Source organism: Oncorhynchus tshawytscha, linkage group LG27, assembly GCF_018296145.1.
Source record: "Oncorhynchus tshawytscha isolate Ot180627B linkage group LG27, Otsh_v2.0, whole genome shotgun sequence".
NCBI lineage: Eukaryota > Metazoa > Chordata > Actinopteri > Salmoniformes > Salmonidae > Oncorhynchus > Oncorhynchus tshawytscha.
Window position 1 is genome coordinate 18437543 of NC_056455.1, and position 25801 is coordinate 18463343.

General features: G+C 43.2%; 3 protein-coding genes across 4 annotated transcripts; all 3 read left to right on the forward strand.

Annotated features, from left to right (window-relative positions):
• Positions 1-19: 19 nt before the first annotated feature.
• Positions 20-10276, forward strand: LOC112234091. Its single transcript, XM_042307346.1, is given in 21 exon segments — positions 20-149; positions 1158-1298; positions 1570-1707; positions 2707-2835; positions 3005-3089; positions 3176-3282; positions 3508-3658; positions 3768-3872; positions 3975-4066; positions 4206-4448; positions 4865-5075; positions 5196-5287; positions 5427-5513; positions 5516-5668; positions 6080-6290; positions 6412-6503; positions 6643-6885; positions 7248-7577; positions 8771-9013; positions 9283-9528; positions 9742-10276. Coding segments are annotated over 20 exon segments (3243 nt in total). The 5' UTR covers positions 20-149; the 3' UTR covers positions 9886-10276.
• Positions 10277-13139: 2863 nt separating this feature from the next.
• On the forward strand, positions 13140-18633 carry LOC112234089 (RUN domain-containing protein 1-like). Of its 2 annotated transcripts, XM_042307348.1 has the most exons (6): positions 13140-14093; positions 14918-14926; positions 15099-15257; positions 15375-15573; positions 15707-15802; positions 15891-18633. In XM_042307348.1, exons 1-6 carry the CDS (start codon positions 13701-13703, stop codon positions 16751-16753), a joined length of 1719 nt encoding a protein of 572 aa, XP_042163282.1. In that variant the 5' UTR covers positions 13140-13700; the 3' UTR covers positions 16754-18633. The 2 variants fall into 2 exon arrangements, with proteins under 2 accessions (XP_042163282.1, XP_042163283.1); XM_042307349.1 differs by lacking the exon at positions 14918-14926 and having other exon boundaries at positions 13141-14093.
• A 3994-nt stretch (positions 18634-22627) lies between these two features.
• Positions 22628-24750, forward strand: LOC112234090 (60S ribosomal protein L27). Its single transcript, XM_024402080.2, has 5 exons — positions 22628-22718; positions 23445-23527; positions 23674-23843; positions 24331-24441; positions 24613-24750. Exons 2-5 carry the CDS (start codon positions 23447-23449, stop codon positions 24659-24661), a joined length of 411 nt encoding a protein of 136 aa, XP_024257848.1. The 5' UTR covers positions 22628-22718; positions 23445-23446; the 3' UTR covers positions 24662-24750.
• The last annotated feature ends 1051 nt before the right edge of the window (positions 24751-25801 follow it).

Genomic DNA, 25801 nt, shown 5'->3' on the forward strand with positions numbered 1-25801 from the left:
CATTCAGAATGTCGAATAGCTAGGAAGACATTTAGGGGCGTGAACATATTTCCTGCACTTGATATTTTGTTGTTGAGAAACTTCAGCGCGTTCAGGAGTCGGCTACATTGTCAAGGAGCGCTGACACCTGTAAAGTCACTGAAATAGAGGTAAGGTCAACTTTTTTTAAATGTAGATAGTGGCAAGATCTCAATGACAAATATATGAAATTCTAAACTTCTTGTACCAAATGTTCTACTTCAAATTAAATTGCATATATTGTTTATGCTATCCTTGTCATTGCTTTTAAATTGTTGTCATTGTTCATTGTCTTTTGTGATAACAATTACAAATAATTTAATATGGACCTAGGTGGGTGGGTCCATCTTTTAAAATTCTAAATGCACTTTCTGACCAACATGGTTGAGTGTGTGCCAATAGAAAAAGAAGCATGATGATATGTCAGGGTCCACAGTTCTTCTGTAACTGTTAAAGATCATTTTCGTCTCCTTTTGAAACCACCTTGTCACAAAATACAGTAAGTGAACAGTACTGATTGTCAGGTGAATATTGTCTGTGGTTAATACACCTGTGTTCCCTATTGCTCTTGATACCACAATGAAGGAAAGTATCTCTTATGGGAGGCACTTGGCTCAGATTAAGGGGAATTTTCCTTTCATAAAAACAGGTCAACTGAAAGTAGAAATGCTGTATTCTGCATCCTTTTTGTGTCTAGTAGCCTAAACAACACTGAAGCAATGGTAGACTGCTTTAATGATCTCCCATATGAAGCTCAGCACTTAGTAACAGTATAATCATATCCCATTTTCTGCATCAGATTTATTATTTAAATGTGGTTGCATATGAGGAGGGCTTTGTCATGGTAAGAATGTGGAACTGTTAACTTTCTGAAGCTCACCCCATGGAACATAAAAGAGGAAGTGAACCTATGGAAATAGCTTGGGGAATTTTGATATACTTTAGTAGGCTACAGCACTACCTAGTTAAGAGGAAAGTGAGAGTGCTGTCTAGATTTAGTTCTGATGACTTCATTGTTGAGAATTTATGCATTTCTGTACAAAAGAGCTTTCTAACATTTGTCAGTTATTGATTGTACAATAAATGCATATAATATATAGTTTGTGTTACACGTTATTTCCATCTCTCTTTCTCTCCAGATGCAGAGGTATCTGGTGCTTTGTATGGCCCTGCTGGCCCAGGTCTCTGCTGATGACTGCCCAGGTGGAGAGGTGTGTGAGGAGGGCAACACCTGCTGCAAGGGCCCCTCCGATGGCTATGAATGTTGCCCAATGTATCAGGTATGTATGGGGTGGTGCCTGCAGAGCTTAGCCCTTAGCTTTATTTGCAGCCTGAACCCGAGTTCCCGAACCCATGTACACTGAATTATATCTACTAGAAGTGTACAAACCAAATAGGTAGACTATGGTGTCATTGTCTCTTACCCTGAAATAGATACCTCTTTAATTGCACCCTTGTGCTAGCATTCTCTCATAGTATCTGTTTGGTCTGTAAGATGTGAGATTCTAACACACTTTGTTAATCAAACTACTCTCTTACCATTTATCTCAGGCTGAGTGCTGTGAGGATCATATCCACTGCTGCCCTGAGGGAACACTCTGCGTTGTGAATGAGTCCATGTGTGTGAATGGAACTGTCTCCCTACCATGGGTGGAGAGAGTCTCTGCTAAACAGTCCATATATCCTAAAGTAAGAATGTCAGTGAATCCAGGAAGAAAGTTTAGATGACCATTAACAATGTTGAAATGCACTGTAACAATGACACCAGTTGACTTTCATGGCAATATGTGTCCCTGTTTTCAATCATTCACATTGTTGAGGAAAACTCGTTGGAGGAATCAGGCAGAACTCATTTATCAGCAATAAGAGTTCATTCAAGCAACTGCAGGGATGATCACTACACAAAGAACTGCTTACCCCTCTCTCAAAGCTTTATACAATCAAGAATCGGTTCTAACCAGTTCTCACAGCCTACGATAGGGGAGTGATAAGATCTTTAGAGCCTAAATAGACAGAACTAGAATTCAGCCTGGTTAGGCCTTTAGTGGCCTAGAGATAAGGAGACAAAAACAAATCAACCCTGTGTGAGGTGTGTGAAGAGGGTACTGAAAATTGACAGTGAAAAGTACATACAGTACTATTCAACTCAAGCATTTACATAGTATTAGACTGTAACCAAATCAAATCAAATCAAATTTATTTATATAGCCCTTCGTACATCAGCTGATATCTCAAAGTGCTGTACAGAAACCCAGCCTAAAACCCCAAACAGCAAGCAATGCAGGTGTAGAAGCACGGTGGCTAGGAAAAACTCCCTAGAAAGGCCAAAACCTAGGAAGAAACCTAGAGAGGAACCAGGCTATGTGGGGTGGCCAGTCCTCTTCTGGCTGTGCCGGGTGGAGATTATAACAGAACATGGCCAAGATGTTCAAATGTTCATAAATGACCAGCATGGTCGTATAATAATAAGGCAGAACAGTTGAAACTGAAGCAGCAGCACGGTCAGATGGACTGGGGACAGCAAGGAGTCATCATGTCAGGTAGTCCTGGGGCATGGTCCTAGTAACAAAACCATTTTTCCCCAACAACGTAATTAACCTAGATGAACGTAAGGAAATCAAAAATACTATGATCAGTCATGTTTTTTGTCATTGAAAAAGTCAAATGTATTTTTTTCTACCCCTCTAGTCTTTCAGAATGATCAGTGCATATGCCGGGGATGAGGATGATAACATCTGCCCTGACAAGTCCCACTGCCCTGAAGAGTTCTCCTGTCTGAAGGCCACTACAGGCTATGGTTGCTGTCCTGTTGCTCATGTAATAACCTAACCACTGCTGCAATCTAGCCTTTTGCGCCAGATTCATACTGTTATACCGTTCACATAAACATGCATTGGTGTCAATGGAAAAACTGGAGTTATGTGCACAGATATCAAGTTAGGATACAGGCCTGAGTTAATAGTAAATTGATCTAATGTACACACAGGCTGTGCCTTGCTCTGATGGGAAACATTGCTGTCCTGAAGGCCACCAGTGCAGCACAGACTGCAGCTCCTGCATCAAACAGACAGGTTAGACTTGTGGAGTCACATGTTGCCATCTTATGCTTCTGTTGCAACGTCATCACTAACCCCTCTGCCTTCTTCCACCCCGGTAGAGCCTGTTGTTGCAGTGATGTGCAGTGACAGAGAATCTGAGTGCCCAGTGGGAACCACATGCTGTGAGACTCCAGATGGGAGTTGGGGGTGCTGCCCCATGTCCAAGGTACAGGGGGGCTATATGGAGGGGGCTAGGGGGTTATTATCATGGATTTGCGAGTCAGGAATAATATTGGTCCTTTGAATGTGTGACATGTACACTCTCCAGTGTCTGTAATCACTCAATGGAGAGATGTCTAATCAAGGATTTGCATGGCCTATGTGCTAACCCTTTGTTTATATATGGTCATCTCATAAGGTGATTCTCTGTGTGTCTATGTGCACTGACCAGGCCGTGTGCTGTGAGGATAAGATTCACTGTTGTCCTGAGGGCAGCACCTGTGACATCAAGCAATCCAAGTGTATTTCCACTACCAACAAGGAAATGCCCATGTGGGCTAAGTTCAGTGCCCGCAAGAGGGCAGAGTGGGAAAACCAGAATGGTAGGTTTCATCTTCCCCAAAAAAAGGCATATTTTCCTGATCTATTTTTGTACCAATCACTGTCTGGATGTTAATGTGTATATGATTATTTTGCTGTACGTGCTTTCAGAATTTGCCCAAGTGACGACACCTATTCCAGTCACTACCACCTCAGCCAATAGGAGTCCTGCTTCTCTTTGGGAGGGTACTTCTCCACCCTTCATTAGGACAGGAGGTATGACATTACACTTCTTCTTAGAACAATACAATAGTGCTGTGGAATATTTTGTTAGCTCGTCCAGTTGTGTTGATCACTAACACCCTGCTGTCTCTCCAGACGTTCCCTGTGATGAGTCAACGGCCTGTTTGGATGGAACCACATGTTGTAAAACACAGGAAGGAGGATGGGCATGCTGTCCTCTGCCACAGGTATACTATGCCTCATACTGTAGGGGCCCATTCACTCTCTTAGCTAATCAATTTCTTCAAGATAGATCAACCTGATTGCATGTCTTTTGCTTCTCCTGTGACAGCTTCCCCTTTTAGTTTGGGTTCTTCTCTCTTCCAGGCAGTTTGCTGCAGTGACTTCATCCACTGCTGCCCACATGGTAAGAAGTGCAACCAGGCTGCCCAGACGTGTGACGACCCCTCAGGCTCCCCCTCTGAGCCCTGGCTGAAGAAGGTTCCTGCCGTGCCTCTGGAGGGTAAATTGCCAGGAGATGTTACCTGTGACCCCACCCATGTGTGTCCCGACAACACCACCTGCTGCAAGACAGCGTCAGGAGGCTGGGCCTGCTGCCCCTTGCCTGAGGTAGGGACAGAGAGATGTGGCTACTACTGCTGTGGATAGGCAAATTAATGAATGGCCTCTTAACTTGACTGCTCTGCGATGCGGTGAGAGATTCTGTATGACTAACAAAGAGGCACTTGGTCTTTACGACATCCCAGTATCACATCCTCATTCTTTACTCCTGTCAGCTTGCTGCTGCTTGTGATCTTAACCTTTCTTCTGCCTTGTTAAGGGGTTTTGGAGCTTGAACCACTTGTTGTTTTTATAGCATTGAAAAGTAGAACTGGGAATCTGGGTAATATAGGGAGTCACAACTTTTCTCTAACTTGCATAATCTCTTCTGCTACCAGCAATACCTCTACATAATTCCTATAAAGGCTTGTGAGTCTTAAATGGCAGAAAATGTTTGTTGTGTGTCTATCCCTTCCTCCCTCCAGGCTGTTTGCTGTGAGGACCATGAGCACTGCTGTCCCCATGGCACGACCTGTGACCTGGCTGGCCTCACCTGTGATGGTCCTTCAGGGTCGGAGCCCATAGTGGGGAAGGTGCCAGCTCTCACAACCCTGGCATCTGATCATGAAGAGGCAGCCACAGACCAGCAAGGGGTGCAGGTGGATGACATGGAGCTGCCTACAGAGGATGACAAAGGTGATGAAGATGAGGAGGGGCCCAGGACACAGTATGACGCCCACACCACCTGCTGCTTTATTAAATATTTTGTCAGCTCGTCCAGTTGTGTTGATCACTAACACCCTGCTGTCTCTCCAGACGTTCCCTGTGATGAGACAACGGCCTGTTTGGATGGAACCACATGTTGTAAAACACAGGAAGGAGGATGGGCATGCTGTCCTCTGCCACAGGTATACTATGCCTCATACTGTAGGGGCCCATTCACTCTCTTAGCTAATCAATTTCTTCAAGATAGATCAACCTGATTGCATGTCTTTTGCTTCTCCTGTGACAGCTTCCCCTTTTAGTTTGGGTTCTTCTCTCTTCCAGGCAGTTTGCTGCAGTGACTTCGTCCACTGCTGCCCACATGGTAAGAAGTGCAACCTGGCTGCCCAGACGTGTGACGACCCCTCAGGCTCCCCTCTGAACCCTGGCTGAAGAAGGTTCCTGCCGTGCCTCTGGAGGGTAAATTGCCAGGAGATGTTACCTGTGACCCCACCCATGTGTGTCCCGACAACACCACCTGCTGCAAGACAGCGTCAGGAGGCTGGGCCTGCTGCCCCTTGCCTGAGGTAGGGACAGAGAGATGTGGCTACTACTGCTGTGGATAGGCAAATTAATGAATGGCCTCTTAACTTGACTGCGATGCGGTGAGAGATTCTGTATGACTAACAAAGAGGCACTTGGTCTTTACGACATCCCAGTATCACATCCTCATTCTTTACTCCTGTCAGCTTGCTGCTGCTTGTGATCTTAACCTTTCTTCTGCCTTGTTAAGGGGTTTTGGAGCTTGAACCACTTGTTGTTTTTATAGCATTGAAAAGTAGAACTGGGAATCTGGGTAATATAGGGAGTCACAACTTTTCTCTAACTTGCATAATCTCTTCTGCTACCAGCAATACCTCTACATAATTCCTATAAAGGCTTGTGAGTCTTAAATGGCAGAAAATGTTTGTTGTGTGTCTATCCCTTCCTCCCTCCAGGCTGTTTGCTGTGAGGACCATGAGCACTGCTGTCCCCATGGCACGACCTGTGACCTGGCTGGCCTCACCTGTGATGGTCCTTCAGGGTCGGAGCCCATAGTGGGGAAGGTGCCAGCTCTCACAACCCTGGCATCTGATCATGAAGAGGCAGCCACAGACCAGCAAGGGGTGCAGGTGGATGACATGGAGCTGCCTACAGAGGATGACAAAGGTGATGAAGATGAGGAGGGGCCCAGGACACAGTATAGACGCCCACACCACCTGCTGCTTTATTAAATATTTTGTCAGCTCGTCCAGTTGTGTTGATCACTAACACCCTGCTGTCTCTCCAGACGTTCCCTGTGATGAGACAACGGCCTGTTTGGATGGAACCACATGTTGTAAAACACAGGAAGGAGGATGGGCATGCTGTCCTCTGCCACAGGTATACTATGCCTCATACTGTAGGGGCCCATTCACTCTCTTAGCTAATCAATTTCTTCAAGATAGATCAACCTGATTGCATGTCTTTTGCTTCTCCTGTGACAGCTTCCCCTTTTAGTTTGGGTTCTTCTCTCTTCCAGGCAGTTTGCTGCAGTGACTTCGTCCACTGCTGCCCACATGGTAAGAAGTGCAACCTGGCTGCCCAGACGTGTGACGACCCCTCAGGCTCCCCCTCTGAACCCTGGCTGAAGAAGGTTCCTGCCGTGCCTCTGGAGGGTAAATTGCCAGGAGATGTTACCTGTGACCCCACCCATGTGTGTCCCGACAACACCACCTGCTGCAAGACAGCGTCAGGAGGCTGGGCCTGCTGCCCCTTGCCTGAGGTAGGGACAGAGAGATGTGGCTACTACTGCTGTGGATAGGCAAATTAATGAATGGCCTCTTAACTTGACTGCGATGCGGTGAGAGATTCTGTATGACTAACAAAGAGGCACTTGGTCTTTACGACATCCCAGTATCACATCCTCATTCTTTACTCCTGTCAGCTTGCTGCTGCTTCTGATCTTAACCTTTCTTCTGCCTTGTTAAGGGGTTTTGGAGCTTGAACCACTTGTTGTTTTTATAGCATTGAAAAGTAGAACTGGGAAACTGGGTAATATAGGGAGTCACAACTTTTCTCAATACTTCTACATCATTTCTATAAAGGCTTGTTGTGTGTCCTTTCCCTTCCTTTCCCTTCCTTAAGGCTGTTTGCTGTGAGGACCATGAGCACTGTTGCCCCCATGGCAGCACCTGTGACCTGGCTACCCTCACCTGTGATGGTCCCTCAGGGCCAGAGCCCATGGTGGTGAAGGTGCCCGCCCTCACAACCCAGGCACCTGATCATGAGGAGGCACCCGCAGACCACCAGGGGGTGCAGATGGACGACATGGAGCTGCCTACAGAGGATGATGACAGTGACGAAGACGAGGAGTTGCACAGGACACAGTGTGACGCCCACACCAGCTGCCCAAAGGCCGCCACCTGCTGCTTTATGAAGTCCACCCAGAAATGGGGCTGCTGCCCACTGCCACAGGTGAGTGTTACAGTAATGGTTAGTGCTGAGCAATTGGTGCTTTTGAGGTCTGTTCGGTTTCGGTTCGATTATTAAAAAAATAATAACGGATTTCGGTTTCGATTATTTGGGTTGAATGCTGTAACAGCACAGAATAAAACAATAAAAGTCCCATGATGGAAGTGACTGGCCATTACTGCTTATCACATTGCTTTACTTTAATACAATATTAGGTTTTGTGTGTATTACATTTGTTTTAATTTATAACTTTGTTATTTCATTCCAATTCATCATTTAATCTCTATAGAGCTGCTGCCTATGCTGTCTGACAAAATAACTATTTTGTAGTTCTTCAACATAAATAAGGCATACTTTTATGACTGCTGAATATCAACTATCAATCACTTTGATCATGTATTTTCAGGTAGAGATACCTGGTGAAGCAACAGCTGCTCCAAAGACAGTACAGTATGAAGATAGGCAGAAACTGCTTCTACAATAGAAATATCCAATCATGTCATGGCGACGTTGGCTATCTAAGCTCATGTGCAGAAACGCCATTGGGTCTAACGGGCATCACGTGCCGAACTGCGCATGTTCATGCCACCAAATCAAAGGCACTTCTTCAATATAGTAATTTTTTATTAAAATTAAAACGTGTAAGATTGTCACTTTCATGAGGTTGGAGTAATAACTTGTTCAACTACTTAAGACGTTGGCTCAAATCTAGATTGTACCTTTTAGATTTGAGGGAAAAAAATGTAAGGACACTTTTTTTACTTGTCCCACTGACTTTTCAAACCCCAGCCTGGTCTGCTTCTCAAGCCTCTCTATATCCCTTCTGTAGCAGGCATAAAAGAAACACAGACCGGACAAGTCTATGCGCAATGGATTATAGTCATTGTAGTTAATTACAATGTTTTATGTGCTAAACTATGTAGAATATTGGCCTGTTGGAAACAACTCCCTACAACATCTCACAGTTCAGGCTGGATCTGATTTATCTCTAAAGAAACTGCAACGTGCGCATTGAGCTCATAAAAAAAAACTGAACGAAATGGAATTAAAATAATTGAACTGACATCGGTCAATTAGTTGCTTGATAACCAAAATTTTGGTTAATCACTCAGCACTATTAATGGTGTTCCCATTAAGGAAGGATTTTAGGGAATGAAAGCCCTTTCCCTCACTACTTGCTGTTCCCTCTTCCCCAGGCAGTGTGCTGTGCTGATGGAGAGCACTGCTGTCCCAAAGACTACATATGTGATATGAGCAAGACTTCCTGCTCTAAGGGTGGCGTGGTGATCCCATGGTACAACAAGCTGGCAGCTGAGCCAGATGACAGTGCCCTCACTGCCCCCCTCTCTGTGAAGTGTGACACCCAGAACAGATGCCCTGAAGGCTCCAGCTGCTGCCAACTTTCCACAGGACAGTGGGGCTGCTGCCCCCTGCGCAAGGTGTGTGTGAGCGAGGGTGTGTGTTAGTATGCACATGCGTATAGAGAACCCTAGAAACAGTTTTGCTCTGCTATCTCACATGGGGAAACTTTCATGTCTGTACCACATCTGGCTGTGATTGGGAGTCCCATAGGGCAGCGCACAATTGGCCCAGCATTTGTCCAGGTTTGGCCAGGGTAGGCTGTCATTGTATATAAGAATTTGTTCTTTACTGACTTGCCTAGTTAAATTAAATACAAATAATTTCTCTGTCTTGTCTCCCTGTATAGGCTGTGTGCTGTGCAGATGAGGAGCACTGCTGTCCACAGGGCTACAGCTGTAACATGGGCTCAGGGACTTGCCAAAAGCTCATGTTTCTTCAGTTCCAGACGGTACCCCTAACTCGGGTGTCTGCGCCTGAGCCCCCGACCCCACAGGAGAAGGAAATCCACTGTGGGGGGCCGTTTGTCTGCAATAATGAGGAGACATGCTGCAAGGTCTCCGCCACTACATGGGCCTGCTGTCCCGTTCCAAATGTATGATATACACCTCCGCCCTCTCACCAGACACCACAAACACTTCTAGTAATGAAAATGTCATACTAATGTTAGTGGAGTTCAAGACTAAGGCATCTACTCTCCTTCTATTGAATAGTCAAATTCCTATATGGTTTCTCTCATTGCTTCCTCGATCTCTTTTTTTACTCTCCCTTCCACCTTATCCCTGTCCTCCTCCACCTGTCCTCCTAGGCGGTGTGCTGCAGTGACATGAAGCACTGCTGCACTACAGGCTACACCTGTGGTGAGGGAGGGTCCTGCACCCAGTCCACTGGCTTCAAATGGGACCACTGGCAGGTGTTCTTCTCCAACAAGAAGAGAGCCCTGCGTGTGTGACAACATTGGGCTAGACCCATCACTCCAACCGTTGGTAGGCCCACACTCCACCACTAGACGCATTGCACTAATGAAGGGACGCAGGAGCTTAATATCACTGTTACAGTATATCAAATTGTGTTTTTTACAAAGGAAAAATTGTGTGTGTATATATAGGAAAGGGAAGTGAAAATAAGTAACATTTTGCGCCATTGGTAGGTGCTTGGAATGTTACTACATTTACTTCAAGAGATACCCATGCTTGCTCATGAACAGAAACTATCAAGGATTTGAAATCACTCCAAAAATTAGATACCAATGTTGAACAATCTTTTAGGGTTGTGGCTCAGGGAAGGATTGGAATGTGATAAAACTAGTTGTAAGATACTATCAAGATTGACACAGAGGAGCATATAAATGACAAGAACTTAGTACTGTTTTACAATGTTTGTTACCTTTTAAACAGGAAAAGTGTTGTGTTTTTTGGTTGATCATGTGAAGTGCATTGTGCCTCATAGTTTCAGGTATACTTTTGAAATGCCTTTTACATTAGTCTGCCATATGTAGGCCATCATTGTAAATAAGAATTTGTTCTTAACTGATTTGTCTAGTTAAATAAAGGTTAAATAAAATAAATATGCCACCCTGTGGCTGAACTGATACTGTCTACATATATATATATATATATATATATATATAAATAAAGGTTAAAAATATATAACTAGGAAAGTCAGTTAAAAACAAATTCTTATTTTCAATGACGGCCTAGGAACAGTGGGTTTACTGCCTTGTCCAGGGGCAGAACGAGAGATTTTTACCTTGTCAACTCAGGGATTCGGTCTTGCAACCTTTCGGTTACTAGTCCAACGCTCTAACCACTAAGCTACCTGGAACCCCACATACGCTCTAGCCACTAGGCTACCTGCCACCCCACATACCCTCCAACGCTCTAGCCACTAAGCTACCTGCCGCCCCATATGCCCTCCAACTCTCTAGCCACTAGGCTACCTGCCGCCCCATATGCCCTCTGTCTTGTTGCTACCACATTTTAAGTAAGGGATGGATTATCCCACTTCCTTGTGTTTTAGACGTTATGCCATTTTTTAATAGTCCGTAATGATTCTGGCTGTTGCTACCAAAGGGAATTAACTTGCTGTAAAATGTGATTAAAAAAATTAAAGTAATTGCCAAACCAATTGTACACTATGCATGTGTTGGGTTGTGATCAGTGTTCACTCAAATCTGTGTCCAGGATGTAACTATAGTAGGCCTTGCAAGTAAAAACTCAAGAGGTGATAAAGGTGAGTACTGAGTGGACTATAGTTGGAGAAAAACCACATTCAACGTCTGATACGTTTTATGGCGGACTACACCCCAAAAGGTGTATTGGCGCCACCAACTCGATGGTTGGAAACCAATCAAATATGAATAAATCCATACGTAATAATGATACTAACTTAATCCACCCTAATAAAAAATAGTATATAGACAAAACAAAATCCAACTTCGTATTTTAGATACCCATATCTCCCTTAGGTTCTAGGACCTGAGACGGTGGTACGGCTTCCTTAACTCCTTTGCTGTGAAATCTTTCTGCCCCAGGAACCGCTCCGCCGTAATCACTATGATTTCCATCTTCCTGAACCTTCTCCCCACCTTGGCAGTGCCAATAATTACCACAGCTATAAATGCCACAAAGTCCACCTTCTTAACTTTTAAAATGTCAGGATCCTGCTGTTGAAAGGCAACTCCTGCAGCCTAGGCCTATCCACTACCTTGGATTCTTCTGGAGCACCATTCAAACCTTTTCATAGCTGCTGCAAATGAAATACTCTGTGCAACCCTGACTAAGCCACCTCATTCTCTTACACCCTTGTGGGGCATTCGGAAGACTTGGCTTCATTGTTCCCACCGCAATTGCAACATGTCACATATTCATCACTTTTATAAACATATAGTCCCTTCCACTTGGACATCTCGGCTTCTCCCTTCTGCAAACACTTGCTACATGACCAAAAGCTTCACAATGATCACACTGCATTGGTCTTGGGATAAATGCTCTGACTCTGTAGTTAATATGCCCTAACTGCACATGAGTAGGGAGACTCCACATCAAAAGAACAAATAGACTTCATTTTTTCACCATTCATCACACGATTCATCCAACGTGCTTCAATTACTCCAGGAATATTTTTAATCTCTTCAAAATCAACTTCCCACGAGACGCCTGCGGTGGCCTGATGTACCCCCCTTGAGGGGTGCCCTGTTCCGAAGAGACACACAAGACACTTTAAACTTTATTTTATTTCACCTTTATTTAACCAGGTAGGCTAGCTGAGAACAAGTTCTCATTTACAACTGCGACCTGGTCAAGAATAAAGCAAAGCAGTTTGACACATACAACAACAGAGTTACACATGGAATAAACAAACATAGCCAATAATACAGTAGAACAAATCTATATACAGTGTGTGCAATTGAGGTGAGATAAGGGAGGTAAGGCAATAAATAGGCCATGGTGGCGAAGTAATTACAATATACAAATTAAACACGGGAGTGATTGGATGTGCAGAAGATAAATGTGCAAGTAGAGTGTTTCAGTATGATATGTTAGATAAAGGAATAACGACAGACACCAATGTCAGGTTCAATAGCCTTGTTTGTGCCTTGTACGAATGGCTACAACTGGAGTCCGGGGAACAGTCCGGCTAGTCGATTGCCTATCAACTAGACTCCGTAACATCATCCTTTTCAATAGAAAGTGCAAACCTAAAGGCATAACATTAAATTCTTAACAGTCAGGTCATAACAATAGAAAAAGCATTACATTTTCTTTTTTACTTCAGTTGTCATCTTCCTTTTTTAATTTCAATTTAATTATTTAAGAACAAATATAGATTTTAATTAACCGAGGGCAAGTTAACAGTCCCTTGTGAGAACCATGGGATTTGGTGGCGGAATGTTCGCTGCCATAGCAATGGAATGAGATTTCTTTGCCTTCAGTCATCGACGTAGGTAGTGATGCTAGCCAGCTAACGAGTTGATCCGTGTTGTGAGTAGGAAACGGTGTGTGTTCGCATATGGAACGTAACTGCGCCTATACTGTACTTAGCTACAAAAATAACAAACGTGTGTTTTCCCGAGCCACTTCTGATACCATGTTTCAGTATGATATGTTAGATAAAGGAATAACGACAGACACCAATGTCAGGTTCAATAGCCTTGTTTGTGCCTTGTACGAATGGCTACAACTGGAGTCCGGGGAACAGTCCGGCTAGTCGATTGCCTATCAACTAGACTCCGTAACATAGAGATACCCGGGTGCAAAGGAGCAAGATAAATACATAAATGCAGTATGGGCTAGCAATTTAGAAAATCGATTAAGGCACGTTCCTTCTGATGAGCCCGCCTCTCGTGATCCTCACAACCTTCACTTTACCCAGTACTCTCTCCACCAGTTTGGATAACTCAAATGGTTTCTTCAAGATTGGTACTCTACTCAACCACCGGATTAAACACCAACAAACCATACTCCTACTATTCTCGTCAGTGTGCCCCACTGGGAAGTTATGCTACGGATAGGTTCAAATTGCATATTGCTGTTTCTTGCAGGCAGTTCATATGCACACCAGATCAGTGCTTTTACGATGACGTGCACTGTTTATGACGTTTGGAAGCCCGCCTCTCCCTTTGACGTATGAATCTTTCAAGATGGCGATGCACCTGCTTCATCGGTGGTAAAAAACGGTGTACATAAACGATAAAACAAAGCGTCGTTTCCAGTTGACAATAACTTTAATATCGGAGGACAACGTTGTCTTTATTACCTTTCAAACATGTCGACAGAGGAACTGTCAACCTCGGACAGCGAAGCTGCCTTTGCTGGGGCAGGCGAGCGATGGGCGCCCGTCGGCGCTGTAGCCAGTCCGGAGGATGAGAGCGGGAAGGGAAACGCGGTCGAGCCGAGGAGGAAAGGCTCAGCTGCGTCTGGTGAAACGGAGATGGCCGCAAGATTGAGGAAATTGGAGGACGAACAGGGCCTGCTGAATTCCTCGCTCCTCGCTTTGACATCTCATTTTGCACAAGTGCAGTTCCGCTTGAAGCAGATAGTTCACGCTCCGACCGATGAGAAGGAGAGGATGCTGGTAGAACTCGAGGAGTTTGCCTTCAAAGGCTGTCCTCACGTTGTGGGATGCAGGCCACAGGATACTCAACAGCTCGAAAACGCGGTAAGTAGTCCATCTAGCCCACGGCTGGTCAGACTTGGTAGATCTAAGAATGTAAACAATGGTTCCTCTTCAGTAAGTGGAAAAATGATGTCAACACAAACACTCAATTGCTTGAGGTTGTGTGATTATGCAAGCTATAAGCCATCCATTATGTGTAGAAAAATAGGTTATGTTAGTCCCCCACAAAACAGACCACAGACCGACGTCAGTACACAGTGTTCCACCAGTAATAGCTGGTGAGGGGATGGGAGTGAGTGTGGTGGTCACATTAGTTGCTGCCCGTAGGCTGGTCATCATTCAGTGTCAGTAGGATAGCTGTGAGGATGACCACTGGACACATATAGACTCAGACACACTCTGGGATGCAACACTCGGAAACATGCGATCGTACACACACGCACACACAGGCAGTAGCAGCCACCGTCTTGTCAAACATCTCACAGGAAATGAAATTATCCTGCGGCTACCTGGCTTTTGATTAAGGCTTTGGTTTGCATCAAAACATCAAGGCTGTGCTCTCTGTTCTGTTCCCTGAGATCTGTTATCTCCAGAGGAAGATAGAAAATGGTGGTTTCTCATCAACACAATAAGTGACTCACAGGCTCAGTTAACATGCTTCCAGAAGATCATTATCACTATTATTACAGAGATCAGACCTGACCTCTGTAATCATAGCTTCTGTATGCACAACTAAACCAAACCCCATTGTTTACTCCATGCAACTCTCCATTTACCTTCATCATAAGGCCTGCTTATGTAATACTGTCTTTGATTAAAGGTTTTCTTTTTCTGATTTCCTCTGTGTCTACATGCTTTACTTGTAGGAGGACCTGGTGAGTATGGCTACAGCCCTCTGTTCCTTTCCAGCATGTGTTTAGTCTGTTTTTAGTAAACATGCACGATGAATAAGGGCTGTGTATAGACCCTCCCCATCACTCCCTGTCCCCTTTGTACACCCCAGTCCTCCACTGACAGTGTATTCTGTGTACTCTCTTCTCCACACAGAGTGAGAGGGAGAAGAGGGAGCGTCTGGAGGTCCAGAGGGAGAAGCAGAAGGAGCTCATCGTCCAGCTGAAGACCCAGTTGGATGACCTGGAGCGCTATGCCTACCAGGAGGGCAGCTACGACTCCCTGCCCCAGTCTGTGGTTATGGAGAGACAGAAGGTAGGGCTCTGTTCATGTACCAGAAGTTTCCTAACAGTCTATTCGATACAATGTTGTTTCCTCCCCATGTGTAATGTCCTGATAATACTCATGACGGTTCCACTCTTCCACTGCCAGGTAATCATTGACGAGTTGATCAAGAAGCTGGATGTGAACTTCAATGAGGACATAGGGAACCTGACGCCTGAGGAGCTAAGACAGAGAGTGGACGCTGCCATCGCTCAAATAGTCAACCCAGCCAGGGTCAAGGAGCAGCTGGTGGACCAGCTCAAGACCCAGATCAGGGACCTAGAGATGTTCATCAACTTCATCCAGGGTAGATGGCAGTGGGCCTGGGATGCCATGTTGGCTGTGGTTACGTGTCTTGGAAGCTCAGTAATACACACTTTGTTACTGAAATATTCCACCAATATTCTGACTTACTACTGTATTTTCCCTTTACCCAACAGATGAGGTAGGGAACCCTCTTCTGTCTGATGGTGAACCCAGCCAGCAGCCGAGGACAGCAGGGCCCAACACCAGAGTCCCTGGAGGGAGGAAGAAAAGTCAGTTATCACCCAGCATTATTATCATAGGCTCTACAACATCACTCACAATACATCTGTTCTAACGATTCTCTTCTCCTGCCCATAGTGGACCCAGAGCAGGCCCAGAAGATGAGGCAGACAGGCTTGCAGCTGATCCAGCGGGCCCTGGCTGTGCTGCAGATCTTTGCAGTGAGCCAGTTTGGCTGTGCGGCTGGCCACGTTCCCCAGAGCATGTGGTCGCAGGGGGAAGTGGGCCAGGACTACGGCCCTCTGCTGCAGCGTCTGGAGGGGGCTGTAGACCGGGTTCGAGTGCAGGCCTCATGCAGACAGCCCTCAGTAGATCACGTGGTCAGCTACAACAGCAGCTTGGCCCTGGGGTCCCGTGATGAGCTCACTGCCTCAGTGAGGAAGGAGCTGGCCATGGCTCTGAGAGACCTGCTAGCCCACGGTCTCTACTCCCCCTCCCAGGGCATGAGCCTGGTGCTGGCCCCCATCTCCTGCCTGTTGCCCTACAGACCTGGCCCATCGACCATCCACCCCTGGGAGCTCTTTGTCAAGTACTACCACTCCAAAAATGGCAAGGCCTTCGTGGAGTCGCCTGCCCGCCAACTCTCGCAGTCCTTCAGCCTACCTGTTGCGGGCAATCCGGTCACTGTCACACCCAAGCAGTCTCTGCTCTGGGCCATTCACTCAGTGTTGCTGGAGCACGATCGCTACAAGCGAGGAGCAGACTCAGAGTTCAAGGCTCTGGTATGCATGGCTCTGAATGAGCAGAGGCTAGTGTCATGGCTTAACCTGCTGTGCAAGTCAGGGGCCTTGGTGCACCCGCACTACCAGCACTGGAGCTACATGGCCCAGACAGGCTTTGAGGGAGCCCTGCGCATCCTGGGACGTATCAGCCACCTCAAGTTTAACCTGCCGGTGGACCTGGCTGTGAGGCAGCTCAAGAACATCAAGGATGCCTTCTGAGAAGGGATTGTCGAGAGACACCCAAAACCATGCTTTCAGCTCACATGGTTACCAGGCCTGATTTAAGGGTAAAAAATAATACAATCAACTGGCCTTTGAGGACCGGGGGAGGCATGGTTTGGGTCTTCCTCAAGTGTGGAAATTATAATTGGCATAAAAGAATTGTGCTAATGTTGCTTTATCCGTTTAACTTTAAATGTATCTTGGGTCGTTGGGTCAAAACATTTTTGTTAGCATCCTGTCTAAAACATGGCATGAATTCCGTGCAAAGCTGTTCAACAAAAATCAAGTGTGCAATGTTGAGATGCATTATATAGCAAATCTGATTTTTATATAGCAAATCTGTAACTAACATTTAATTTATCAATGCCCCCCCCATAACCACACAAAGGGAGCATATCAAGATCTTAATGACTTCTACATTGCATTATATGGAGCTTGTTGCCTCCCCTTAGGAAACACTTCCTTTCTGTGATGTTGTTTGACTTGTCCCTATGGAGATGAGATACAGTAGCTCAGACCTATGCAGATAATATTGTGAGGTTGGCCTTTTATAGTAATTCACTACTGTATAATGATTACCTATAGAATGGGTGATCATCAATGTGACCAAATGTATAGTCATTCCCTCCCCATACTCTAGTATGGGCAAAAACAGACCAGTATCCTGCACTGTCACTAAACTGTACAATTTGTGTTCTCTACGGAAGAGAATAATATGGGTTACTACAGTTCACATTCACAGAGCATTGCTCTCTGTCTGTGGTTACACAAAGCTCCACTGTTGCGTTCACAGAAGACGCGCACCATTCAATGCACTCAGGTCAAATGAACATGGCAACAGTGTATGCTCTCACCAATGAATGTACAAGAGAGGTCAAAATTCTAAAGATGTCACAAGTGTTCTGAAAATCAAAATGATCACTCATGCAGCATGTAGTGTCTCTCCGTTGAGAAATAAGCAGAACCTGCCTAACGTGTCTTAAAGAAGGTGGATAACATAGAGACCCTGTATTAACTGCTGCTTTACTGGTCCAAATGGAAGTGATTTAAAAAATTACACAAATATATACGATTTAACTATTTAGCTTATATGTAATTATATATTTAATCGTCCAATATTTAAGATGATTGTGGGATGTGATTGTTTTCTCTGTTTCTATTTGTTTTTTGAATGGTGAATGAAAACCACTTGAAGTGAAATCTTCCTATTACATGTGAATCACATGGGGTGTATCCTGAAAAGCTGAATGTACAAACCATAGATACTGTTCATTTCCACATGAGTGAAAACTGTTATCATCCTTGGTATGGTTTTTCCAACCCTCATATTAAGGTGTTACATACTTTGTTACTGGTTAAGTGCTGCTCCCAGACTTTCTGTTCTATTCTCTTATGGTCTATGGTATTGTATTGAGATCTATTTATATGTTGTTGTATAGTAAATTGCAAATGCCTCAGCCGGACCACGACCAGACTATGCTTGGATCTGGTCTGTGCTTTACTGGTGTGCATCTACATGTAGTGTATGGGAGGACAGGTTGTCCTACATCGAAAGGGATACTTTGGTTTGCGTACTTCTGATGTGCTAGTGTGAATATCAATACCCCCTTCATTTTGCCTGCATTCTTACTTTTCACTTTTCAAATGCACTGTGCTCATGTCAAAACTACTGTTAACGCAAACATAGACGCACACATCACAATACTACTAAGCAATGTACATTTCTGTATGAAAAATGAGACTTAGTTACTGTCTCTGATTTGTTTTTGCTTTTCTGTGTATACCCTACTGGTCAGATTGAGAAAAAGTTATACAGCTGTTTATTGTTTTTGTTCAATAACTATGAATGTGAGCAAATAAACTATTTCAAAAACCTATTTCAGCCCATGCACAATTTGTATCCATTCATTGCTTTCAACACACTTGTTGTCAATGCACAATAAGTCATATAAAATACAGGGGTAACAATGATGCCTGACACTTGTCTTTAGTCAGGTTGCAGGCCTTCACTTTGCATAGCAGCATCAGAGAACACTGGCAACTGTGCCATCAACTGAATAGGACACCTTGATTACCACATGTCACAGAGAAACTCAATTCGGCGATGTCATCTACAAAATGGCTTCCAACACTCTACTCAGCAAACTGGATGCAGTATATCACAGTGCCATCCGTTTTGTCACTAAAGCACCTTATACCACCCACCACTGCGACTTGTATGCTCTAGTCGGCTGGCCCTCGCTACATATTCGTCGCCAGACCCACTGGCTCCAGGTCATCTACAAGTCCATGCTAGGTAAAGCTCCGCCTTATCTCAGTTCACTGGTCACGATGGCAACACCCATCCGTAGCACGCGCTCCAGCAGGTGTATCTCACTGATCATCCCTAAAGCCAACACCTCATTTGGCCGCCTTTCGTTCCAGTACTCTGCTGCCTGTGACTGGAACAAATTGCAAAAATCGCTGAAGTTGGAGACTTTTATCTCCCTCACCAACTTCAAACATCAGCTATCTGAGCAGCTAACCGATCGCTGCAGCTGTACATAGTCTATTGGTAAATAGCCCACCCATTTTCACCTACCTCATCCCCATACTGTTTTTATTTATTTACTTTTCTGCTCTTTTGCACACCAATATCTCTACTTGTACATGACCATCTGATCATATATCACTCCAGTGTTAATCTGCAAAATTGTAACTATTCGTCTACCTCCTCATGCCTTTTGCACACATTGTACATTGTATATAGACTCCCCCTTTGTTTTCTACTGTGTTATTGACTTGTTAATTTGTTTATTCCATGTGTAACTCTGTGTTGTCTGCTCACACTGCTATGCTTTATCTTGGCCAGGTCGCAGTTGTAAATGAGAACTTGTTCTCAACTAGCCTACCTGGTTAAATAAAGGTGAAATAAAAAATAAAAATAAAAATATAGGGCTGACTCTAGGTTGCCTTTTATAAGCTTGACATAAATGGCTCCTGAGTGGCGCAGCGGTCTAAGGCACTGCATTTCCGTGCTAGAGGCATCACTGCAGACCCTGGTTCAATCCTGGGCTATATCACAATTGGCTGTGATTGGGAGTCCCACAATTGGCCCAGGGTCGTCCGGGTTAGGATAGGCCGTCATTGTAAATAAGAATTTGTCCTTAACTGACTTTTAAAAAATATATATGATGTTCCAAAATAAAGGAACTGTTCCAGGACCAGTTCTGAGCATTTTTTATTATTATTTTTATTAAACATAATACAAAAAAATCAGCTTACATTGCTACATCAAACATGTCAAACAAAACAAAACACAGGTCGGTATTAACAAGAAAATACTCGAACATACAAAAAATATCAATAAAATAATACAAAAAATAAACAATTTTAGTGCAATTGTATTCACCCTGAAAAAATATTATAATGATTCAGGAAGATGTTATTCACTAGGGTTAATGTTTTAATAAGATAATTAAATTCAATCAGAAAAATGTGTAATTTTGGTATAGAATTTTGGAATTTTTGTTTGTGTATGAAGAATTTGCCAACAAGAATTTAAAAAATGAACAATCATTTCAGTGGTCTTGTTATCATTGCAATAGTAACATATATCTTTCATGTCAAAAACATGGGTAGTGTTCATAATGGTAAATAAGTATTTTGCAAGGTTTTCCTAAAATTCTGACACACATTTACATTCAAAGAACAAGTGAGAGATTCTCACCTTCTTTTTCACAGAAAACGCAGATATCATCAATAGGAACAAATTTGGATATCATAGAATTACATGGATATATCTTCTGTAAAATGTTGAAGTGCACTTCCTTAACTTTGTTTGGTATGTGCAGTATTTGTAAGGCCTTAACCATGCATGTTTCCAGACAGTGTCAGAAAAATGTTCCTCTCGGTGTAAGTTGGTTTTGTGAATGAAGAATTTGTCTTATATATTTATTACAACAAGATCTCTCAAGTAAGCCCACACCTTCCAATCTGAGTTCTGGATAAACTTTGTGATCATTACCAAAGCTAAGATGAGTTTTCATTAGTGTAGTTAGACCACTGGGAACGGCTTTGATCACAGAAATAAACTCTCTGAAAGGTATTGGAAACTCTTTCAATGTTATAAATTGTTCATATGTGAGAATATTACACTTGTTGTCGAAAACATGAAGAACAAAGTCAATATTCCTCTCATGCCAGCTGGGGTAGAACAATGACTTATTCCTTACAGTTATGTCTGAATTATTCCACAAAAGAGCTTTATGAGGGGAAAAATTGTGCAGGAAACATATTTTCCAGGTCATTAAAGCTTGTTGGTGAAACCTAGCCAATTTAGCAGGTAATCTTTCAAGAATATAATTACATTTCAGTAAAAATTTAAGACCTCCCAATTTATTAAACACATTATTTGGAATGAAATACCATATTGAATCAGTATTGATCAAACATTTTTTCAACCAGTTTATTTTGAAAGTGTTATTTATGTCAACAAAGTCCAACACTTCTAGACCACCTTCAGCTCTTTTGTTAGAAAGGACAGATCTTTTTCCGTTTGTGAGACTTATTTTTCCAGATGAAGTCAAGAAAGGTCTTATTGATCTCTTTACAAGTAGCTGAATTTACACATAATGATAATGAGGGGTACACAGAACGAGGCAGTCCCTCTGCCTTGGACAGAAGTACACTCCCAAGTATAGAAAGATCTCTTAGTAACCAATTATTAAATATATTTTTAGTTCTCTTAATTTTAGTAGAGAAATTCAAATGTTGTCTGACTAAGTGGTTTTTTGACAGATGTATTCCTAAATATTTAACACAGTCCTTTACAGGAATATTTTCTATTTCTTTATCATCAGAGTCAAATAAACATAAGATTTCACATTTAGAAACATTCCGTTTTAATCCTGATGCAATAGACAATGCAGTTATAGCATTAAGGGCATGGGCGACCTGGTCTTTGTCTCTTAAGAAAAGAGTAGTATTATCAGCCATTTGGGAAATGTTGATTTCTTTGTTAAAAATGGTTAAGCCATACAAATTGGCATTATTCAGAATATCTAGAGACAGAAGTTCCACAACCAAAATGAATAAAAATTGCGAAATTGGGCATCGCTGTCGTACACTTCTGTTGATACTAAATATTTTGGAAGTATTAAGGTTTAGTAGCACAGAACTACTTATATCTTTGTAAAACATGCAAATTACTTTAATCACATTTTCACCAAATCCAAAAAGTTTAAGAGACCTAAAGAGAAATTCATGTTCAATTATGTCAAAGGCTTTACAGAAGTCCAGAAATAGGACAACCGCATCTGAGTCAATTGCATCTGAATAATCTATAAGGTCCAAGACTAAATGAATGTTAGGGCTTATGTGGCGGCCCTTCATAAATCCTGTTTGAGTCTAATTTATAATGGTATCTATTCCTTTCTTTAATCTTTTGGCATAAACCAGAGCAATCCATTTATAATCAACATTTAAAAAAGTAATTGGTCTCCAATTGTCAATGAGAGAAGGGTCTTTATCGGGCTTCGGAATCAATGAAATAAGGCCCTGTTTCATAGTGGAGACCATTTTCCCATTTTTAATGCAATCTTGAAACATATTGAAAATCGTTTTCTTGTAGTAACTCCCAAAACTGTCTATAGAATTCAACTGACAGGCCATTGGGCCAGGTGATTTGCCTTTTTTCATTGAATTCAGAGCCTCTCTAATTTCTTCAGTTGACACAGGTGAATCGCAAACTGAGTGGAAATCATCCTCAATTACAGGGACCTAATTCTGAATGTGGCAAATGTAGCTTTCACAACCATCTTCCTAAAATTGAGACCTGTAAAGATTTTCATGCCACCTTTACCAGTTCTGAGCAAAGAGGTGTTCCGCTCGGCGGAAATGACGCATCGTTGATTTGATGTGAAAGGTCACGAAAATCTTCTCAACTTCCTTTCCTGCTAGCGGTGGCCACAGAATAGCACCAGTGAGTGAATTTCTCAACGCAATAATCTTCAACCATCTTGATAAATCCTGACGCTTACATACTTTTTAATTGTTTTTTACCCTAAAGTATACGTTTAAGATCCGGGTTTGGGGATAATTTCCCTAAATTTTAAATTTATATTGGAAAAAGGTGTACTTTTATATAGTGTCCGCTATCCATATAGCTAGCGTTTCAACATGGCAGCTTGCTTGATGAGGGTTCATGTCGATTCAAAACCAACCACTTCGGTTATGTAATTTATATAATCGGATAACCACAATGTGCTCGGTTGCCTATTTAAATGTAATCGCATGAATGTATACAACATCTCACCTGAATGGTAACGTTAATAAGCTAGCTAGGTAAATAAACAGCGATGGCTGTCTAGCTGGGCTGGGCAATAGAACGAGTCAAAATTTACCCAAGGCTGAAAAACCGCAAAAGAACGTTGGTTAAGACATGTAATTTAACTTTTCATGAAATACTGTTTTTCATTACATGACTTTGCTCATTTACGTCGTTGTTGCTCCTGCAATCGCGTTCAGTCATTGGTCATCTGACGTCCAAGCTGACGTAGCTAGTTTAGGTAATAGCATACCGGTATACCGTAGATGACAAAGATATTACTGATATCTAGAAGCAGTGAATATTGTCTCACATTGACCATTCCATGGCGTCTTGTGTTACTAATAGTGCTTTTCTTTTATAACTCCTCTTGTCACCCAGAGATGGGCAAGTTCATGAAACCTGGGAAGGTGGTGATGGTCCTTGCTGGGCGCTACGCTGGTCGTAAAGCTGTTATAGTCAAGGTAAGTTTGATCCTGAGCTATTGCTAAAAATGTGCATATTTCACTCCCAGTTTGATTAGTTACTATTTGCTTGGATAATCCTCTTGAAATGTGGTCCATAAACACTGGTAACTGAACAGCTAACTATATGGATTCTCTTCCTACAGAACATTGATGATGGCACCTCAGACCGCCCTTATAGCCATGCACTGGTCTCGGGCATTGACCGCTACCCCCGCAAAGTGACCACAACCATGGGCAAGAAGAAGGTTGCCAAGAGGTCCAAGATCAAGGCTTTCGTAAAGGTGTACAACTACAATCACCTCATGCCAACCAGGTCAGTGCCAGGTGGACATGGGAGTAATGGTTTGTTTAGGTGGCTACCTGCTGACATGTGAGACTAAACTGTAGGTGACTAGCAGTATTGCATCCATGTCTACATTTTTATGGAATTCTAGCAGTGGCCAAACTGACAGGGATCTATTAAGTAGGATGCAATTGTCAAGGAATGTATAGATGGTGTACAGACTGGACACTTTTCTGTTTGATGTGGTGAACTACCCTTTCACACTCCTAAGCCATGTTGTACTGAGCTGACCCAAAGTATGGTTTGGGTCAGCACGCTAGTGAAGTCTGACTTCTCAACACATTTCATCTCTGCATGCATTAGTAAACTTGATAGATGGTTTGATTTTCATTCTTGATTCTTGGAATGTTCAGAGTAGTTGATGGAGAAGTGTTATCCACTCGCGTCTGTCCTTTTTTATAGGAATTTGACATGGGTGTCTTACTAAGTCTCTTGCTGTGTTTTTCCTTGTGCTCAGATACTCCGTGGACATTCCCCTGGACAAAACTGTCGTCAACAAGGATGTCTTCAGAGACCCTGCCCTGAAACGCAAAGCCAGACGGGAGGCCAAGATTAAGTTTGAGGAGAGGTGAGTCTTTTCCCACACCAGGAACCAGGACTTGTGAGAAATGCACAGGTTCTTTGTCCTGATAATATCTGACACATGATACAAGTAGCTTAACTACTATAGGATAATAAAATAGCAGGCTTTTTCATCTCCATTGTAAACCTTTTCTAAAATGTTTTTTTCTATCCACAGATACAAGACAGGGAAGAACAAATGGTTCTTCCAGAAGCTTAGATTCTAGGCGTTCATTGGTTTCACTAATAAATGTATAAAAAAATCTTGACTGGTGTTTTCATTTGTGGTTTTATCATAAAAAGCAGTAGAAAGGTGTTTACAAAAGCTGCTTGTTAATGATAATGTCATGAATTAACTTATTGGCCCAACCAGACTTGTGTGAACATGGCATAGACAAGTGGAAACGCTGTAAAGTACAATCTTGTCCTTTTACATTTAGCTCATGTCCATTTCCACACTATCAAATTGGTCTAATGGTATCAGTATTGCACAGTGGTCACCAAGCTACTGGATGCATGTTTTCCAGCCACTAGCACACCTGAGAAATCTATTCAAGGTAATTTTGTAAAAGTCAGCAAAAAAAAAGTCGATTTTTCAGGACCCTGTCTTTCAAGGGATAATTTGTAAAAATCCAAAAACTTCACAGATCATTGTAAAGGGTTTAAACACTTTCCCATGCTTGTTCAATGAACCATGAACATGTACCTGTGGAATGGTTGTTAGGACACTAAGGTCACAGTTATGAAAACTTCGGACACTAAAGAGGCCTTTCTACTGACAAACACAAAGAAAGATGCCTGTGGTCCCTGCTCATCTGTGAATTTGTTTTAGGCATGCTGCAAGGAGGCATGAGGACTGCAGATGTGGCCAGGGCAATAAATTGCAATGTCCGTATTGTGAGATGCCTAAGACAGCGCTACAGGGAGACAGGACGGAGAGCAGTGACAGAACGTGCAACAACACCTGCACAGGATTGGAACATCACACCTGCGGGACAGGTACAGGATGTCAACTGCCCGAGTTACACCAGGAACGCACAATCTCTCCATCAGTGCTCAGACTGTCCGCAATAAGCTGAGAGGCTGGACTGAGGGCTTGTAGGCATGTTGTAAGGCAGGTCCTCACCAGACATAATCGGCAACAACATCGTCTATGGGCGCCAACCCACTGTCGCTGGACCAGAGGACTGGTAAAAAGTGCTCTACACTGACAAGTCACAGTTTTGTGTGATGGTCGGATTCACGTTTATCTTCGAAGGAATGAGTGTTACACTGAGGCCTGTACTCTGGCATTGGATCGATTTGGAGGTGGAGGGTCCGTCATGGTCTGGGGCGGTGTGTCACTGCATCATCGGACTGAGCTTGTC

Excerpts from the sequence above, each read along its gene's own strand:
- LOC112234089 (XM_042307348.1), top strand. The coding sequence starts at position 13,701 with ATGTCGACAGAGGAACTGTCAACCTCGGACAGCGAAGCTGCCTTTGCT. Across the intron at positions 15,574-15,706 it reads GTTCATCAACTTCATCCAGG|ATGAGGTAGGGAACCCTCTT; the intron begins GTAGATGGCAGT and ends TTTACCCAACAG. Across the intron at positions 15,803-15,890 it reads CCCTGGAGGGAGGAAGAAAA|TGGACCCAGAGCAGGCCCAG; the intron begins GTCAGTTATCAC and ends TCCTGCCCATAG.
- LOC112234090 (XM_024402080.2), top strand. The coding sequence starts at position 23,447 with ATGGGCAAGTTCATGAAACCTGGGAAGGTGGTGATGGTCCTTGCTGGG. Across the intron at positions 23,528-23,673 it reads GTAAAGCTGTTATAGTCAAG|AACATTGATGATGGCACCTC; the intron begins GTAAGTTTGATC and ends CTCTTCCTACAG. Across the intron at positions 23,844-24,330 it reads AATCACCTCATGCCAACCAG|ATACTCCGTGGACATTCCCC; the intron begins GTCAGTGCCAGG and ends CCTTGTGCTCAG.